Source organism: Oncorhynchus clarkii, chromosome 28, assembly GCF_045791955.1.
Source record: "Oncorhynchus clarkii lewisi isolate Uvic-CL-2024 chromosome 28, UVic_Ocla_1.0, whole genome shotgun sequence".
Classification (NCBI taxonomy): Eukaryota; Metazoa; Chordata; class Actinopteri; order Salmoniformes; family Salmonidae; genus Oncorhynchus; species Oncorhynchus clarkii.
In genome coordinates this window covers 22,543,743-22,564,796 of record NC_092174.1, presented here as the reverse complement: position 1 = coordinate 22,564,796, position 21,054 = coordinate 22,543,743, and the positions used below count along the sequence as shown (strand labels likewise).

The 21,054-nt window shown below is 42.4% G+C and overlaps 1 protein-coding gene across 2 annotated transcripts in view; it reads left to right on the top strand.

Annotated features, from left to right (window-relative positions):
- LOC139386865 (cadherin 6) overlaps positions 1-20,804 on the top strand; it is a 37,339-nt gene extending 16,535 nt beyond the window's left edge. For both annotated transcript variants that reach the window (XM_071132722.1, XM_071132723.1), the window contains 10 exons: positions 7,136-7,430; positions 7,640-7,759; positions 9,010-9,183; positions 13,019-13,206; positions 13,429-13,685; positions 14,421-14,557; positions 14,734-14,855; positions 15,535-15,652; positions 17,426-17,677; positions 18,562-20,804. In XM_071132722.1, coding sequence (XP_070988823.1) covers positions 7,136-7,430; positions 7,640-7,759; positions 9,010-9,183; positions 13,019-13,206; positions 13,429-13,685; positions 14,421-14,557; positions 14,734-14,855; positions 15,535-15,652; positions 17,426-17,677; positions 18,562-19,061 — 2,163 coding nt within the window. In that variant the 3' untranslated portion in view covers positions 19,062-20,804. The remainder of the gene's footprint in view (positions 1-7,135; positions 7,431-7,639; positions 7,760-9,009; positions 9,184-13,018; positions 13,207-13,428; positions 13,686-14,420; positions 14,558-14,733; positions 14,856-15,534; positions 15,653-17,425; positions 17,678-18,561) is intronic.
- Positions 20,805-21,054: the final 250 nt, after the last annotated feature.

Sequence of the window (21,054 nt, the reverse complement as noted above, 5' to 3'; positions counted from 1 at the left end):
TCACCTTGTCAGGTCCCTCTTTTTTTTCTCCACCAAGCCTGCCTGTGTTGCCATGCATATAATGAGATGTTATCTGTCACATGTGCTTTTCACTGTTCTGTCCTCTCTGGTGGGACTGAACAGCCTTGTTGTGTGTTATAGATGTTTAGGTGGACATTGTTTACCACCGACAGCACTGTTGAAGTGCATATACGTCTGCTGTCGTGAAGATGGGACACACTGAGCATGGTAGAGGATAAAACCCAATTCTATGCCCATTGCTCAGAGTTGCATAATGGCTACTTAGAGGCATGGGAATAAGAGATGAGATGAGGCAGGAACATATGTGCTGAAAGGGGAATTGCAGGTATTATGTGTTACATGTTGGATTTAGATGATTGAGACATCTGTGGGAGGCTACAATCATTCATTGTTGATCATGTCAAAGTTTTATACCATCTTGGCTTTCTTCTTTTTCAAAGACTGTCTCCTTTCTTTCCCTAGATCATTGTGAACTCCCGTTTCATTCACGTGTGTATGTTCTGAGACGGTCTTGTTCTTTGACATTTAACTAGAAAGGGCTTACTGTGTGTTCTCAATGACAGTGATCAGAGGGCATTGAGAGTGCACTCTGATGTTAATTGATTCATTCAGTGTATCTTTATAGACAAAACTACTTGGAGCGGTAGATATACTGTTTGACAGATTCATTGGTATGTTGTACTAAATACCATAACCTTTACAAACCATGTGGTATGATTTTTTACTCCATTTACAAATCAAGGCGTTGTCAGCAAAGCAAGACCATATTATGGAAAGACGGAATGAGTCACTTACCACTCAGAGACCATCAGTACCCTTCCCGTCACCTCCCCTACAGTTGAAGTCAGATGTTTACATACACTTTAGCCAAATACATTTAAACTTAGTTTTTTTTTTTTTTTTTTTTACAATTCCTGACATTTAATCCTAGTAAAAAAATCCCTGTCTTAGGTCAGGTAGGATCACCACTGTATCACTTTATCACATTCCCAGTGGGTCAGAAGTTTACATACACTCAATTAGTATTTGGTAGCATTGCCTTTAAATTGTTTAACTTGGGTCAAACGTTTCGGGTAGCATTCCACAAGCTGGGTGAATTTTGGCCCATTCCTCCTGACAGAGCTGGTGTAACTGAGTCAGGTTTGTAGGCCTCCTTGCTGGCACAAACTTTTTCAGTTCTGCCCACACATTTTCTATGGGATTCAGGTCAGGGCTTTGTGATAGCCATGCCAATACCTTGACTTTGTTGTCCTTAAGTCATTTTGCCACAACTTTGGAAGTATGCTTGCGGTCATTGTCCATTTGGAAGACCCATTTGCGACCAAGCTTTAACTTCCTGACTGATTTCTTGAGATGTTGCTTCAGTATATCTACATACTTTTCCTCCCTCATGATGCCATCTATTTTGTGAAGTGCACCAGTCCCTCCTGCAGCAAATCACTCCCACAACATGATGCTGCCACCCCCGTGCTTCACGGTTGGGATGGTGCACTTCGGCTTACAAGCCTCCCCCTTTTTCCACCAAAAACGAAACAATGGGAATTATATGGCCAAACAGTTCCATTTTTTTTTCATCAGACCAGAGGACATTTCTCCAAAAAGTATGATCTTCATCCCCTTGTGCAATTGCAAACTGTAGTCTGGCTTTTTTATGGTGGTTTTGGAGCAGTCTTCTTCCTTGCTGAGCAACCTTTCAGGTTTTGTCGATATAGGACTTGTTTTACTGTGGATATAGATACTTTTGTACCTGTTTCCTCCAGCATCTTCACAAGGTCCTTCGCTGTTGTTCTGGGATTGATTTGTACTTTTCGCACCAAACTACGTTCATCTCTAGGAGACAGAACGCGTCTCCTTCCTGAGTGATATGATGGCTGCGTGGTCCCATGGTGTTTATACTTGCGTACTATTGTTTGTACAGATGAACGTGGTACCTTCAGGCGTTTGGAAATTGGTCCCAAGGATGAACCAGACATGTGGAGGTCTAAAAAAAAAATTCTGAGGTCTTGGCTGATTTCTTTTGATTTTCCCATGATGTCAAGCAAAGAGGCAGTGAGTTTGAAGGTAGGCCTTGAAATATATCAACAGGTACACCTCCAATTGACTCAAATGTTGTCAATTAGGCTATCAGAAGCTTCTAAAGCCATGACATCATTTTCTGGACTTTTCCAAGCTGTTTAAAGGCACAGTCAACTTAGTGTATGTAAACTTCTGACCCACTGGAATTGTGATACAGTGAATTTTAAGTGAAATAATCTGTCTGTAAACAATTGTTGGAAAAATGACTTGTGTCATGCACAAAGTACATGTCCTAACCAACTTGCCAAAACTATAGTTTGTTTACAAGCAATTTATAGAGTGGTTGAAAAATGAGTTTTAATGACTCCCGACTTCCGACTTCAACTGTACCTGTCACTCACACTCTACCTCACAGCCCATCTAATGCAAACTGTAAATCCGATGTTTTGCTAGCAGGGTTCAATTCCATTTTCATTCCTCTCAGTTAAATTAGATAAGGTAATTTCCATGTAAAAGGACCCATGAGCACCAACATGTGATGTTCATGAGCATGTCAAATTGGAGGTAAAATGTAAGCTAAGAGTATATATATTTTTAAATAGGATCATTTATATATTTTTCAACCATTTCCATCTAAAAAATGTGGGATTAGCAAAGGCCCCTACCAACTAATATCAACACTTTTAATTTTGGATACATTTTTCTGCCTTCTGTAAGTTGAAGAAACATTGCCTTGTGCCTTGATATTCTGTTACCAAACACCCACACTCTCCCTCATAAGGAGGAAGCTATTAAAAGTACACAAAAGTAACAAGTAAAGGTAGACCTATCAATTAGTTCCAGTGTTTTTACTCATATAAAGGTTGTGTATTAATTATTAAGTATTTAAAAATCTAAATGTTGTCTCAAAATTGGTAACGGAATTTCTGCAATTGATTTGGGAAATGGGAAATGATAGTAGTCACAAACTACAGTTGGGTGCACAGATTTGGATAGCACAGTGCAGTATAGCACAGTAGAGTACAGTGCAGTAAAGAAAAGTAGAGTATAGTTCAGTACAGTAGAGTAGAGTTCAGTACAGTGCACAGTAGAGCACACTAGAGTTGAGTACACTATAATGTACTGTATTATACTGTACTCTACTGTATGGTACTGAACTCTACTCTGCATTACTGTGCTCTACAGTACTCGCATGTGCTCTACTGTACTATACTGAAGTGTACTCTACTCTACTGAACTGTACTGAACTCTCCTTTTCTACTGTTCTGTGTTGTACTCTACTGAGCTCTACTGTGCTGTGCTTTGATGTCCACATTTCTGAAACATAGACATCTATGATTGGTTCAAATTTGATCCGTTCCGGACCAACCACATTTGGTCTTGTTTGGGGGCAGAGCTCACTAAAATAATAGCCAGTATGTAGAATAATACCCAAATATGCAAAGTAGGATATTGCATATTTATACCTTTGACTACCTATTTAGGATACATCACCATGAAGAGAATTACATTAATATCTATAATTATGCATTTCTGTGTAGTACAGATCAGGGACCCATGATGAAATTCCATTACCAGGTGTAAATCCACTTCAGTTACTGCAGTTCAATAACCAAAAGGCATGTTTTCAAAGTAAATGTGTCATGTCATAGCTGACACCATTCTTTCTGCAGACATCTTGAATCTTAATTCAGAGCAGATATTTAACAGTTTTTGGAAAACGTGGACATAAAACAGGACGGAGATTTTACCTACATTCTGTACCCAAACTTTTGCATCTGAACAGTTCATCCAGTAAATGTGTTTTTGTAAAATTGTTTGTGTAAATTGTTAAAAGTAGGCCTTTTGCATATAGTTAGTTGTATGGTTGGTTAAACTTTGAATTCAATGGGTCTCAGTACAATTACGTAACTGAGGAATTGCCCATAAGGAATTTCCCCATTGGAATACTAGTCCAATCCCTAAATTGACTGTTGAACGCAGTTATTGTATTGTAGATACACTACATGACCAAAAGTATATGGACACCTGCTCGTTGAACATCTGATTCTAAAATCATGGGCATTAATATGGAGTTGGTCCCCCCTTTGCTGCTATAACAGCCTCCACTCTTCTTGGAAGGCTTTCCACTAGATGTTGGAACATTGCTGCAGGGACTTGCTTCCATTCAGCCACAAGAGTTTTAGTGAGGTCGGACACTGAAGTTGAGCGATTAGGCCTGGCCTGCATACGGCGTTTCAATTAGAGGTCGACCGATTAAGTATTTTCAACGCCGATACCGATACCGATTATTGGAGGACCAAAAAAAGCTGATACCGAATAATCGGCCGATTTATTTTTTTTTATTTATAATAATGACAATTACAACAATACTGAATGAACACTTATTTTAACTTAATATAATACATCAATAAAATCAATTTAGCCTCAAATAAATAATGAAACATGTTCAATTTGGTTTAAATAATGCAAAAACAAAGTGTTGGATAAGAAAGTAAAAGTGCATTATGTGCCATGTAAAAAAGCTGACGTTTCAGTTCCTTGCTCAGAACATGAGAACATACGAAAGCTGGTGATTCCTTTTAACATGAGTCTTCAATATTCCCAGGTAAGAAGTTTTAGGTTGTAGTTATTAAAGGAATTATAGGACTATTTCTCTCTATACCATTTGTATTTCATATACCTTTGACTATTGGATGTTCTTATAGGCACTTTAGTATTGCCAGTGTAACAGTATAGCTTCCGTCCCTCTCCTCTCCCCTACCTGGGCTCGAACCAGGAAAATATTGACGCATCGTTACCCATCGCTCCACAAAAGCCACGGCCCATGCAGAGCAAGGAGAATAACTACTCCAAGTCTCAGAGTGAGTGGCGTTTAAAACACTATTAGCGCGCACCCCCGCTAACTAGCTAGCCATTTCACATTGGTTACACCAGCCTAATCTCGGGAGTTGATAGGCTTGAAGTCATAAACAGCTCAGTGCTGTTTGAATGAATGCTTACGAGCCTGCTGCTGCCTACCGTCACTCAGTCATACCGCTCTATCAAATCATAGACTTAATTATAACATTATAACACACAGAAATACGAGCCTTTGGTCATTAATATGGTCGAATCCGGAAACTATCATTTCGAAAACAAAACCTTTATTCTTTTAGTGAAATATGGAACCATTCCATATTTTATCTAACGGGTGGCATCCCCAAGTCTAAATATTGCTGTTACATTGTACAACCTTCAATGTTATGTCATAATTACGCAACATTCTGGCAAATTAGTTGGCAACGAGCCAGGCGGCACAAACTGTTGCATATACCCTGACTCTGCGTGCAATGAACGCAAGAGAAATGACACAATTTCACCTTGTTAATATTGCCTGCTAACCTGGATTTCTTTTAGCTAATATGCAGGTTTAAAAATATATACTTCTGTGTATTGATTTTAAGAAAGGCATTGACGTTTATGGGTAGGTACAGTCGTGCAACGATTGTGCATTTTTCGCAAATGCGTTTTGTTAAATCATCCCCCGTTTGGCGAAGTTGGCTGTCTTTGTTAGGAAGAAATAATCTTCACACAGTTCGCAACGAGCCAGGCGGCCCAAACTGCTGCATATACCCTGACTCTGTTGCAAGAGAAGTGACACAATTTACCTAGTTAAAATAAATGTATGTTAGCAGGCAATATTAACTAAATATGCAGGTTTAAAAATATATACTTGTGTATTGATTTTAAGAAAGGCATTGGTGTTTATGGTTAGGTACATGTTGGAGCAACGACAGTCCTTTTTCGCGAATGTGCACCGCATTGATTATATGCAACGCAGGACACACTAGATAAACTAGTAATATCATCAACCATGTGTAGTTAACTAGTGATAATGATTGATTGATTGATTTGTTTTTTATAAGATAAGTTTAATGCTAGCTAGCAACTTACCTTGGCTTCTTACTGCATTCGCGTAACAGGCAGGCTCCTCATGGTGCAATGTAAAGCAGGTGGTTAGAGCGTTGGACTAGTTAACCGTAAGGTTGCAAGATTGAATCCCCAAGCTGACAAGGTAAAAATCTGTCGTTCTGCCCCTGAACAAGGCAGTTAACCCACCGTTCCTAGGCCGTCATTGAAAATAAGAATGTGTTCTTAACTGACTTGCCTAGGAAAAGGCTTTCCTCAAACTGTTGCCATGAAGTTGGAAACACAGAATCGTCTATAATGTCATTGTATGCTGTAGCATTAATATTTCCCTTCACTGGAACTAAGGGGCCTAGCCCGAACAAGGAAAAACAGCCCCCAACCAATAGTCCTATTCCACCAAACTTTACAGTTGACACTATGCATTCGGGGAGGTAGCGTTCTCCTGGCATCTGCCAAACCCAGATTTGTCCATCTGTGAGATGGTTAAGCGTGATTCATCATTCCAGAGAATGCATTTCCATTGCTCCAGAGTCCAATGGCTGCGAGCTTTACACCACTCCAGCCGACAGTTGGCATTGCGCATGGTGATCTTAGGGTGGTGTACGGTTGCTCGGGCATGGAAACCCATTTCATTAATCTCCCAACAAACAGTTCTCATGCTGACGTTGCTTCCAGAGGCAGTTTGAAACTTGGTAGTGAGTGTTGTAACCAAGGACAGACAATTTTTATGCGTTACGCGCTTCAGCACTCGGCTGTCCCGTTCTGTGAGCTTGTGTGCCCTACCACTTCGAGGCTGAGCTGTTGTTGCTCCTAGAAGTTTCCACTTCACAATAACCACTTACAGTTGACCGGGGCAACTCTAGCAGGGCAGAGGGTTTACAAATTGACTTGTGGAATCCTATGACGATGCCATGTTGAAGGTCAATGAGATCTTCAGTAAGGCCATTCTACTGCCAATGTTTGTCTATGGAGATTGCATTTCTGTGTGCTTGATTTTATACGCCTGTTAGCAACTGGTGTGGCTGAAATTCCCGAATCCACTCATTTGAAGGGGTGTCCACATATTTTTGTATATACTGTATAGTGCAGTATACATCCAGTATTTGCCTTGCTGTCATCTCTCTGAAGGCCCCATTTCTCACAGGAGACAAATATGTTGACTATTCTTTTGTTTTTTTTATGGCAGCTCCAATCCGATATGGACAGGGGGGATGGAACCCTGAAATACATTCTAAGTGGGGACGGGGCTGGAGACATATTTACCATTGATGAAAACAATGGCGACCTCCATGCCAATAAGAGACTGGATAGAGAGGATAAGGCCTTCTATACCCTCCGAGCCACCGTGGTCAACAAGAACACAGGCATAAAACTGGAGCCGGAGACAGAGTTTATTGTTAAACTCCATGACATCAACGACAACGAGCCAATATTCACTAAGGAGCTTTACACTGTCAGTGTACCAGAGAGGTCCAATATGGGTATGTGCTCTTTAACTTTAATTTGACTTTCGACATTTCAACGTCATGACCCTTCAATTTAACTCCCTTTGATGATAAAAGATCAGCACGGTTTCAAGGTCAATGGGAACTTAAAGTGTAAAATACCATGTATGGTTTTGATCGTGTGGATGTGAGTTCGTATTCATCCTCAGCGATTACACAAAGCCTTTTTTATCTTCCATTCTCAGGTACTTCAGTCACCCAGGTAACAGCCACGGACGCAGATGACAGCATGTACGGGAACAGCGCTAAACTACGATACAGCATCAGCCAGGGGCACCCGTACTTCTCAGTGGAACCCGACACAGGTCCGTCCGTCTGTCTGCCTGCCTGCCTTTATGTCTTTCTGTGTGATGCCTGTCTGTCTGTCTGAAACAGCAGCAATGCTGTTTAATCCCTCAAAGCAATTATTATTACAATGAAGAGAGAGACTGTGATGCAATGTAATGTTCAGAGTCAGACTTCCAGAGCAATTACTATTCTCTCAGCCCCCTGTGCATTTTCCAAAGTAGACTGAAACATTTAATCATTTCTAATGTGCACTCTGGAACATCTCTCGTTGCTGGTTCTGTGTTTAAACAAAAAGGAAATGGAAACAAAAAAGCCTCCAACCGGCAGATTATTGTGTGGCTTAACAGCGATATGGTTCATCCCTGATGTGACATGGACGATGATGTCCCCGTCACACCAGAGGACATGAAATCCTACGAACGTTGGAAAAAAATAGATGTTTCTAAGGGTTAATCTGAAAACAGTCATGTCATAGATTATAGAACCCATTCAAACAAGCCAAGCCAGGCCAGGCCAGGCCAGGCCAGGCCAGACATTATTGCGTAGGATGGATGTTGGGTCAGTTGCCATTTTCACTGTCTCATAAAAATAATTAGGTTGAAGTCAGAAGTTTACATCCACTTAGGCAGTGCTACCAAATACTAATTGAGTGTATGTAAACTTCTGACCCACTGGGAATGTGATGAAAGAACTGAAAACTGAAATAAATCATTCTCTCCACTATTATTCTGACATTTCACTTTCTTATAATAAAGTGGTGAGCCTATCTGACCTAAGACAGAGTATTTTTACTCAGATTAAATGTCAGGAATTGTGAAAATCTGAGTTTAACTGAGTTTAAATTTGGCTAAGGTGTATGTAAACTTCCAACTTCAACTGTAAATACAGTAGTAAATGTTTCTTGTTAAATCCTACCATGAGGTCTTAGCAATGTGAAACTGTTTTTATTTTCTGATGTGGTGACCATTTCTTTGCAGAAGGTGCATCTCTCTTATACCAGTCATAAACATTAGTTACGTTACTCCCATTGGTAATTATAACTATAATATTTGCTGATACATTAGTTAAATCAAGGACACCTACATATATTAGGTCATTCTCAAACTATACCGTATCATTTAAATCTGTTTGACATGGTGGCTCCATGAGCGATCCCTACAGCCCTACAGGACCAGAGAAGGAAAAACGTGCTTAGCTAGCTAATTAACAATACATCTCATTATATTATATGACACATTAATATTGTGTTCCTCTGGTTTGTCCTCAGGCATAATCCGGACAGCCCTGGGGCCTGGAGAGATGGACCGGGAGAAGCGGGAACACTACCAGGTAGTGATTGAGGCCAAGGACATGGCGGGCCAGAGGGGCGGCTTAACCGGGACCACCACGGTCAATATCACCCTGACAGACGTCAACGACAACCCCCCGCGCTTCTCCCAGAGTGAGTACTGAGTACAGTGACTGGTATTATACTGGTGCTTGAAGTAGTAATTCGTAATGGCATTCATAGTAGTCCTAGTATTAGTGGTAGTGTCAGTGAGTGACATGTTGGTAACAAGAATCAGTTTTTTAACCCTGTCATTGTGCTGTGTGTATGAGTGGCGTCAGCACTCATACACTCATACAGTTCGGCTGGTGCCTTGCCGAACCAAAGCAGTGTGCTCGCATACTCACTTAAAAGACCTTTGCTTGAAAAACGAGAAAAAAGCGTCAATAGTACTGTTTGTCCATTTTGTGATGCCGTAGCCAGTATACGCTTCCTCAAAATAGAAGGAATTAATCTAAGATAACTCAAGGAATCTAGCATTAATTTTGACACTTTTGAAGAGTAGATCTTAGTTGCTCAATTTTACATCTGACTAAGATGTTTGGTAAATGCGCTTAACAAGTCACATAATAATTGCATGGACTCATTCTATGTGCAATAATGGTGTTTAACATGTTTTTTGAATGACTACCAAACTCTGTACCCCACACATTCAATTATCTGTAAGGTCCCTCAGTCAAGCAGTGAATTTCAAGCACAGAGTCAACCACAAAGACCAGTGAGGTTTTCCAGTGCCTCACAAAGAAGGGCAGCTGTTGGTAACAAAAAAAGGAGACATTGAATATCCCTTTGAGCTTGGTGAAGTTCTTAATTACACTTTGGATTCTGTATCAATACGCCCAGTCACTACAAAGATACAGGCGTCCTTCCTAACTCAGTTGAAGGAGAGGACGGAAACTGCTCAGGGATTTCACCATGAGGCCAATGGTGACTTTATAACAGTTACAGAGTTTAATAGCTGTGATAGGAGAAAATTGAGGATGGATCAACAACATTGTAGTTACTTCACAAGACTAACCCAAAGTCACCTTTCAGCAGGACAATAACCTAATGTGCAAGGCAAAATATACACTGGAGTTACTTACCAAGACGACGTTGAATGTTCTTGAGTGGCGTAGTTACAGTTTTGACTTAAATCGGATTGAAAATCTACAGTGCATTCTGTAAGTATTCAGACTCCCTGACTTTTGCCACATTTAGTTACCTTACAGCCTTATTCTAAATTTGATTAAATGTTTTTTTCCCACATCAATCTACACACAATACCCCATAATGACAAAGCAAAAACAGGTTTTTCAAAATGTTTTCAAATGTATTACAAATAAAACTGAAATATCACATTGGTATAAGTATTCGAACCCTTTACTCAGTACTTTGTTGAAGCCCCTTTGGTAGCGATTACAGCCTCGAGTCCTCTTGGGTATGACACTACAGATCCTGGCTGACTGGCAGATCCTGGCTGACTGACGGTTCTGGCAGATCCCGGCTGACTGGCGGATCTGGAAGAGTCTGGTTGACTGGCAGATCTGGAAGAGTCTGGTTGACTGGCAGATCTGGAAGAGTCTGGTTGACTGGCAGATCTGGAAGAGTCTGGTTGACTGGCAGATCTGGAAGAGTCTGGTTGACTGGAAGATCTGGAAGAGTCTGGTTGACTGGCAGATATGGAAGAGTCTGGCTGACTGGCAGTTCTGGCTGCTCCATGCTGACTGGCTGCTCTGGCTGCTCCATGCTGACTGGCTGCTCCATGCTGACTGGCAGCTCTGGCTGCTCCATGCTGACTGGCTGCTCTGGCTGCTCCATGCTGACTGGCAGATCTGGAAGAGTCTGGCTGACTGGCAGATCTGGAAGAGTCTGGCTGACTGGCAGTTCTGGCTGTTCCATGCTGACTGGCTGCTCTGGCTGCTCCATGCTGACTGGCTGCTCCATGCTGACTGGCAGCTCTGGCTGCTCCATGCTGACTGGCAGCTCTGACTGCTCCATGCTGACTGGCAGCTCTGGCTGCTCCATGCAGACTGGCTGCTCTGGCTGCTCCATGCAGACTGGCTGCTCTGGCTGCTCCATGCAGACTGGCTGCTCTGGCTGCTCCATGCTGACTGGCGGCCCTGGCTGCTCCATGCTGACTGGCGGCCCTGGCTGCTCCATGCTGACTGGCGGCTCTGGCTGCTCCATGCAGACTGGCAGCTCTGGCGGCTCCTTGCAGACTGGAAGCTTTGGCGGCATCCTGCAGACTGGTAGCTCTGGCGGCTCCTTGCAGACTAGCAGCTCCTTGCAGACTGGCAGCTCTATGCAGACTGGCAGCTCCATGCAGACTGGCAGCTCCTTGCAGACTGGCAGCTCCTTGCAGACTGGCAGCTCCTTGCAGACTGGCAGTTCTGAACAGGCGGGAGACTCTGGCAGCGCTGTAGAGGCGGAAAGCTCTGACAGCGCTAAACAGGCGGGAGACTCCGACAGCGCTGGAGAGGAGGAAGTCTCCGGCAACGCTGGACAGGCGAGGCGCACTGTAGGCCTGATGCGTGGTGCTGGCACTGGTGGTACTGGGCCGAGGACATGCACAGGAAGCCTGGTGCGGGGAGCTGCTACCGGAGGGCTGGGGTGTGGAGGTGGTACTGGAAAGACCGGACCGCGCAGGCGCACTGGAGCTCTTGAGCACCGAGCCTGCCCAACCTTACCTGGTTGAATGCTCACGGTCGCCCTGCCAGTGCGGCGAGGTGGAATAGCCCGCACTGGGCTATGCAGGCAAACCAGAGACACCGAGCGCAAGGCTGGTGCCATGTAAGCCGGCCCAAGGAGACGCACTGGGGACCAGCTGCGTAGAGCCGGCTTCATGGCACTTGGCTCGATGTTCACTCTAGCCCGGCCGATACGCGCAGCTGGAATGTACCGCACCGGGCTATGCACCCGCACTGGAGACACCGTGCGCACCACAGCATAACACGGTGCCTGCCCGGTCTCTCTAGCCCCCCGGTAAGCACAGGGAGTTTGCGCAGGTCTCCTACCTGGCGTAGCCATACTCCCTGTTAGCCCCCCCCCCCCAATACATTTTTGGGGCTGCCTCTCGGGCTTCCTTGCCAGCCGTGTTCCCTCATATCGCCGGCTCCTCTCTCCGGCTGCCTCTGCTCTCCTAAGTGCCTCCACCTGTTCCCATGGGAGGCGATCTCTTCCAGCCAGTATCTCCTCCCAAGTGTAACAGCCCTTGCCATCCAAAACATCCTCCCATGTCCATTCCTCTTTACGCTGCTGTTGCTGCCTGTTGACACGCTGCTTGGTCCGTTGGTGGTGGGTGATTCTGTAACGGTTTTCTAGGTGTGAAGGAGAGTCGGACCAAAATGCAGCGTGTAGATTGCGATCCATGTTTATTCCACAAACGAAACACGAATCTAAATACAAACAATACAAAACAATAAACGTAACAAAAACCGAAACAGCCTATACTAGTGAAAACTAACGCATAGCCAGGAACAACGACACATAGGACATCAGGACTCTAAGGACAATCACCCACGACAAACTCAAAGAATATGGCTGCCTAAATATGGTTCCCAATCAGAGACAACAATAAACACCTGCCTCTGATTGAGAACCACTTCAGACAGCCATAGACTTAGCCAGAACACCCCACTAGCTACAATCCCCATACATACACACCACATAAAAAAACCCATGCCACACCCTGGCCTGACCCAATACATGAAGAAAAACACAAAATACTTAGACCAGGGCGTGACAGACACGCTTATGCAATTCTGTCTCATGGTTCTAGGCCATTCTGGTTCTGTTTCGTTAACACACTTTTCTTCTTCTCGCCAACATAATTACGGAGGCAATTGGTTTTGAGTGGTGTGAAATCGCGGTGAATGTTACCGATATTCCAATATGAAGTTCTATAGATCTCAGGTTCATACAGAACATTCTTGATTTACATGTGTGTCTGTTTATGTTCATGTTCCAGGCATATATCAGTTCAGCGTTCCAGAATCCATGAAAGCTGGAACTCCTGTTGGCAGAATCAAAGCAGTGGATAAAGATCTTGGGAAGAATGCAGAGATGTTCTACAACGTTGTCGGCGGGGATGGCTTGGACATGTTCGATGTCATCACAGACAAAGACTCACAGGAAGGCATCATTACTGTTGGAAAGGTAACAGCCATTACTCCTGTAAATTACATCTACTGTATAGTCAGTCACCCATAACTATAGTGCCTGCTTTGTTAGACCTGAGGTCATCAGACCATCAGAAACTCTATTACTGTATGTGTTATTGTATGATAAGTACATACTTCAAAACATAACCGTACTGCATCAGTGCAGAATATGACTCCCCTACCATGTTCTATTGTCACTGTATCCCTGTCCTTGCAGCCATTGGACTATGAAAAGACCCGATCCTACACACTGGAGATCCAGGTACAGAACACTCAGACCTTGGACACTCGTTTCCTAGGGTACCTGCCCACCAAGGACATGGCCACAGTCAGGATTGGTATTGAGGATGTGGATGAGCCTCCTCTGTTTGAGAGAGCCAGCTACGTGATGGAGGTGAAGGAGGATGCAGCCGTGGGTACTGCAGTAGGGTCTGTCAGGGCCATGGACCCGGATGGATACAACAGCCCAGTCAGGTTAGTTAGAGCACTGCTTTGCTTTCCCTCTAGCCCGCCCACTCATTTCTACCTACCACCCACAGGTAATGGAGAGATTGGTTATAGTCATTTGTATCATGGGTAATTTTATGGATGTTAAAGGTTATGTTACAGTAGTTTTGAAACTGTAGAATGATTAGAGTTGGATAGGTCATCTCATTAATTTGGGAGTCTAGAAGAAGTCGTGTCCATATTAAGCAAAGCACAAGGTGTGTGTTCTGCATCTCCACACACACCTTTTTTAGTGAGTTCTTCTCAATGTCCAAAGTCCCTTAATTACCACTCCTCATGGAAATACACTGAAAGGGCATCTAGTATGAACAAATAACAGGATCATTGCGTAATCTGCTGGATGATGAAACTGTTAGGGCTGGTCTGGTCGGTGCCACTGTTCAGAGCTGTTCCCTCTCCAGTACAGGTATTAAAATAGAGTGATATACAGTAAGTCCCACTGTCTGTTTAGGGCAGATCATCCGGGCGTGCAGTATTTAGAATCAACTGATGTTATCATACAGAGAGGGCAGAGAATGAGTGGACTGAGAAAGTTTTAAACTTATTGAGTGAAAAGGGGGTGTCAAATACAGTTGGAGATGTTGGTGAGTGGTAGAAAATAGAAGTGTATTGTTTTAAAAGCCTGTAGTAAACCCTGTCAAATATTTCACAAACCTCCATGCTTTCAATCATTGTCTTACATTTTGTGTATCTATCGTATAGGTACTCCATTGATCGTCGCACAGATCTGGACCGGCTTTTTAACGTGCATTCTGGGAATGGGTCCGTATTCATCACAAGACCTCTCGACCGAGAAGAAGCTGCCTGGCACAACATTTCTGTTATCGCAACAGAGTTCAGTATGTCTTTCTCAGCTTTATCATGCACATGAATTCACAATACAAACTATTCTACCAAGGCTATGGAGTTCAATTATTATATTCTGCCCTGTTTTGAAACATTAAAAAAACAAATCTCATATAATTATTACAGTTATTATTCATAATAGCTTTTTATGTGAATGTTTGCTTTACAGACAAACCTCTGCAGACCAGTCGGGGGCCTGTTTATATCCGCCTTCTAGATGTCAACGACAACGCACCAACATTTGCCTCTTTCTACGAGACGTTTGTTTGTGAAAAGACCAAGGCTGGACAGGTACGGAACGCAGATCCTCCACTTAGGTCCCATGATAGATAGTGTTTGACATGAATTAATTATTCTCATTGCTATAATTACTCTATATCATTGTGACATCTAGAGGTTCTACAATAGGCTATATGCCCAAGAATACCACAAATGACGATAAAGCATTGTGATGAGTGCTGCATTCCTCTGGGGAAGTGATTGGTCTCCAGGGTCTACTTTCTCTGGCAGCTGATGAGATGATCTGTCATGGCAGGTGACAGTAGCTGTCACACATCAAGGACATGTTTCAATAGGTGCCCACCACATGTCTATCCCTCTACTCCTTCTCCTTTTATCCCTCCTTCATCCCTCTGTCATTATTCATAATTAATTCAGAGGCCCATCCTTGGTTCTTCTGTGTTTGTGTTTGCTGCCCTCCTGTTTACCATGCAATGTCCCATGAGAGAAGTCAATACAATCATCCACAATGGATCTTCCAAAATGGTTATTTATTTTTGTCATTAATTAAATAAACATACCAATCTGTTATGTCTATATGCATGGTCTCTAGCCTCCAATTTTAGCCTCCAATTTTCGTCAATATCGCCAGCCTGGAAAACCAAAGAATACCTTACTATATGAATTGCTATCTGACAGCACACATATTATTTTTAAAATATGAATACGTTTTTGTTTATCCTGTAAACAGAAGATCCAGACGGTGAGTGCGGTGGATGCAGATGACCCCGCAGGTGGACACAAGTTCTTCTTCAGTCTGGCTACGGAGGGAGCTTACAGAGGCAACTTCACAGTCAGAGACAATGGAGGTGAGTACTGTACTGTAGGATCTCTTTGGGTCTCTATCATACACAGTCAACACCTGATATTATGTTTGGGTCTCTATCATACACAGTCAACACCTGATATTATTTTTGGGTCTCTATAATACACGGTCAACACATTATATTATGTTTGGGTGTCTATCATACACAGTCAACACCTGATATTATGTTTGGGTGTCTATCATACACAGTCAGCACCTGATATTATGTTTGGGTGTCTATCATACACAGTCAACACCTGATATTATGTTTGGGTGTCTATCATACACAGTCAACACCTGATTTTATGTTTGGGTGTCTATCACACACAGTCAGCACCTGATATTATGTTTGGGTGTCTATCATACACAGTCAGCACCTGATATTATGTTTGGGTGTCTATCATACAGAGTCAACACCTGATATTATGTTTGGGTGTCTATCATACACAGTCAAAACCTGATATTATGTTTGGGTGTCTATCATACACAGTCAACACCTGATATTATGTTTGGGTGTCTATCACACACAGTCAGCACCTGATATTATGTTTGGGTGTCTATCATACACAGTCAGCACCTGATATTATGTTTGGGTGTCTATCATACAGAGTCAACACCTGATATTATGTTTGGGTGTCTATCATACACAGTCAAAACCTGATATTATGTTTGGGTGTCTATCATACACAGTCAACACCTGATATTATGTTTGGGTGTCTATCATACACAGTCAACACCTGATATTATGTTTGGGTGTCTATCATACACAGTCAACACCTGATATTATGTTTGGGTGTCTATCATACACAGTCAACACCTGATATTATGTTTGGGTGTCTATCATACACAGTCAGCACCTGATATTATGTTTGGGTGTCTATCATACACAGTCAACACCTGATATTATGTTTGGGTGTCTATCATACACAGTCAACACCTGATATTATGTTTGGGTGTCTATCATACACAGTCAACACCTGATATTATGTTTGGGTGTCTATCATACACAGTCAACACCTGATATTATGTTTGGGTGTCTATCATACACAGTCAGCACCTGATATTATGTTTGGGTGTCTATCATACACAGTCAACACCTGATATTATGTTTGGGTGTCTATCATACACAGTCAACACCTGATATTATGTTTGGGTGTCTATCATACACAGTCAACACCTGATATTATGTTTGGGTGTCTATCATACACAGTCAAAACCTGATATTATGTTTGGGTGTCTATCATACACAGTCAACACCTGATATTATGTTTGGGTGTCTATCATACACAGTCAACACCTGATATTATGTTTGGGTGTCTATCATACACAGTCAACACCTGATATTATGTTTGGGTGTCTATCATACACAGTCAACACCTGATATTATGTTTGGGTGTCTATCATACACAGTCAACACCTGATTATTTATATTTTTATACTATTTATATTTTCTATTAAATGTTTTATCTTATCTTTCACTCCGCATTGTTGGAAATGGACCTGTAAGTAAGCATTTCACTGTTAGTCTACACCTGTGGTCATACGAAGCATGTGACATACAATTTGATTTGACATTATAGTAAATATGTTATAATGCCTAATTGCATACATGATTATGGCACCTTATGGTTATTCCAATGAATCCAATGAACCAGGCTGGAAGGCAATTCTGCAGTCTATGTGCAATCAGTCACCCTTCATAGCCGTATAACACACTATAATGTGGCTGTTACATCAATCTTAACGTGTGTGTTAAATGTATGTTGTTTCCCTCTAGATAACACAGCTGGCGTCCTAACCCGGCGCTCCAGCTACAGCCGACTGCACAAGAGTGTCTACCTGGTTCCTGTGGTGATCACAGACGGGGACTTCCCCATGCAGAGCAGCACGGGGACGCTGACGGTGCGCGTGTGCACCTGCGACCGCGAGGGCAACATGGAGCTGTGCAACGCCGAGGCCCAGACCAGCTCAGCTGGACTCAGCACCGGGGCCCTGGTGGCTATCCTGCTTTGTGTTATTATCCTCCTCAGTGAGTATAGCTGTCTGTTTGTCTATCTAGCTGGCTGTGTGAGTACAGTATATTGATTGAGTCCTCATTGACTATAGCTGTCTGTTTGTCTGTCTGGCTCTGACCATCTTCATCTCCAGTTTAGTCATTCACATTAATGTACAGTATGTAAAATATCTCTCTTTAATAAGAAATTCCAGGTTCTAGTGTAGTTGCTATATTTTAGATGTTCAATTTGACCCTCCTGTATATCACCTGAATGTGCATACATACGAGTACGCACACACACACAGGCACCTCTGAGAATGCCCTAAATTCCCGTCTATTTCACTCTTGGCTGTGTACGGCAAACGTGTTATTTATGGAGGATCACAACAGGTTCAATGGGATTCAGATTGTAGACAGGATAGTATACAGGCAGTAAAAATAACCCCTGATACACCAGGAGTTACTTTAATGAAAAATAATGTTATGTGATTACCCCAATATATTACTTCAGCACCATTAACTACATATAATGGAAAGGTATTTATTAAACGTGGCACCATTTTCTGGTTATCTATAAGTTACTAGTTGCAATCTCAGTGGGATGTTAAAATTAAAACATTTTTCAGCATCTCAACTGCAGTTGTTTCTAAATTGTTACTGCGCTGTAGTACTGGGCTGCAGGAAGCAGCCTGTGTTCTAATGCAGTGTTCACTGCAGCATGAGCAGCGAGATAAGATGAAATCAACCAGCCCTGAACAGCAAACCTCTTGCTAACGCTGCCTCGCTCTCTCTCTCCATCTCTCTGTGTCTCTCTCTCTCTGTGTCTATCTCTGTCACTCTCTCCCTATCTGTCTCTATCTCCGTCGCTCTCTCCCTTCCTCCCTCTTTCTGTCTCTCTCTCCCTCTCTGTTTCTCAGTGATCATAGTTCTGTTTGCGGCACTGAAGAAGCAGAAGAAAAAGGAGCCTCTGATCATCTCTAAAGAGGACGTGCGAGACAACGTCGTCAGCTACAACGACGAGGGGGGCGGAGAGGAGGACACCCAAGCCTTCGACATCGGGGCTCTGCGTAACCCCGAAGCCATCGAGGAGAGCAAGCAGAGGCGGGACATCATCCCCTCGGACACGCTGTACCCCCCTCTCAGACAGACAGTCATTCCATCGCGGGACAACGCCGATGTCCGGGACTTCATAAACCAAAGGGTGCAGGATAACGACAATAACCCCACCGCCCCCCCTTATGACTCTCTGGCCACATATGCCTACGAGGGAACCGGTTCAGTTGCTGAGTCTCTCAGCTCCCTGGGGTCAGCTTCCTCTGAAGGGGACCAGGACTACAACTACCTCAGTGACTGGGGGCCCCGCTTCAGGAAACTGGCTGACATGTACGGGGCTGAGGACAGCGACCGTGACTCCTAACACACTACCTGACCTGTTTCTGGGGCCGGAACTAGGAGGATGAACTATGAACTATAACTGACTGTAATCTCTCTTCTCAAAAAATGAGGACAAATGTTGCAGCCCGAGTTTTTTACAAAGTGCCCTTTTATTTCTTCCAACGCAACTATAGGCCATAGCTCTTTCTGATGGCCAGAACAGATAGAGACTGTGCAGCTGTGTGGAATCTTTTTTTTAAACTATTTTAGTGCAAGGCCAACTTTTCCAGAGAAGGTGAACTTCAGTTAATGATCCTGAGTTCAATGTCAAAATAAACTATAAATATATACATTTATTTTTATTTTCTGGTTACATCTGTATCTATATGCTGCATTGGAAGGGATTACACATTTCTCTGAATAATTCTGTGTATTCTTGAGAGATATCTCCTATAGTTTCCCTGTACTGTTACTGAAGTGCAGTATGTTGTACTTTGTATATTTGAGTGTTTTAATGAATTTGAACTTTGCTTTTCCAGGAACAAGGAACTGGAATTGAACATCTCTTTAGGTAATTCTTGGTACCTTATTTTAAAATGGCCAAATACTTTAAAAGGCAGGAAAGCCCAGGACCAAAATAAAACATTTCTTCATGAAAGCTTATGGAACTTGGGCAGCCACTCTGTATTTACTCCATTCCCCTATCAAGCCTTCTGATGCACAGAAAGTTCACTATTCCAATTCGATTCGTCCATTTTTTGGAACTGTATCCAAGAGTAACTCTCTGAAGACATGATTTGATACAAGGACTGTATGTGTGTATCCCTGCACATGATGATGAATGAAGAAATGGATGGAGATGAGGTTTGATGCTCTAAGATTTACAGTGAATTTCAGCAACATCTGACAACAACGACATAATCCATCACAAATCAATAATGGTCATATTAGACATGTTTATGGGCGCAGCGATATATACACGTACTGTATGTCTTACTTACATAAATTCTGCACAAAAAGCCTACAAGGTGAATGAGCATACCACCAGAGAAGGAGATTGGCTGAGAAAAACAGACATTTTAACTCTTCATGTTAATAGTACAGCTTATACTTTACAGAGAGAAAGCATTTACATGAAGAATTACCTAACATCCTTGAAAAGAACCAAAACTATAGAAAGCATCTGAAGTAAATATTTCATTCAGCCATGTGTTTGCTAATTGTTCTGTTCTCTCTCTGACAACATTGGATGATAATGCTTTTCACTCTCTGAACTCATATCATACTTAGTAGCTAAGCGAACATAAGCAATCACTCCAAAACAACTTCATCATTAAAGAAGTTGAGATGGGATCCAAAGGATCAATTACAACTGATCTGCGCTTCGACTTTGAAAGTGTTTGTGGATAATGATGTGTTGGGTGTTTGGGTACATCATTCTGATTTGACATCAAACTTTTCTCTGTAAAATTGTTTGACTAAATAATGGTATATACTGTGGTTGAAACTGTGCTTTGTGGCAGTGATTTGAGAGCATAGCTGATGTTCATGATGTACTACTTTACTTTTTATGTTGTGATTTTCTTTGTACCAAATATATATAGGACACATGCTGAATTAATATTGTTGAAACACAAGCATCCAACCAATATCGCTGTTTTTGATGTCTTTTGGAGTTGTACAACTAAATGTGGACACTACAGGCTACAGTACATGTCATACTATGATGTATTAACAATTGTCAAATTTTACCATAATAAACTTTTCCAGTAAACCACTAAATAAATGCTCATCGAATTACATTAAAAGTGAAATTCAGCAACTCTTGGAGGACAGTGGAAGTTCATTTAAAAACTGCTTCTGGTCCTCCAAGACCTGCTGAATTTCTTTGATGTAGTTTGCTCCTCAACTCATGCAACTTGGTTGGAGAGCGAAGTAGTCGCAGTGTTCCTTTCCCATTGCATCTAATTTAATCAACTCAGCTACAATACTACTGTACCATCACACAAACAAACTGGTCACTGACATCTTTCTTA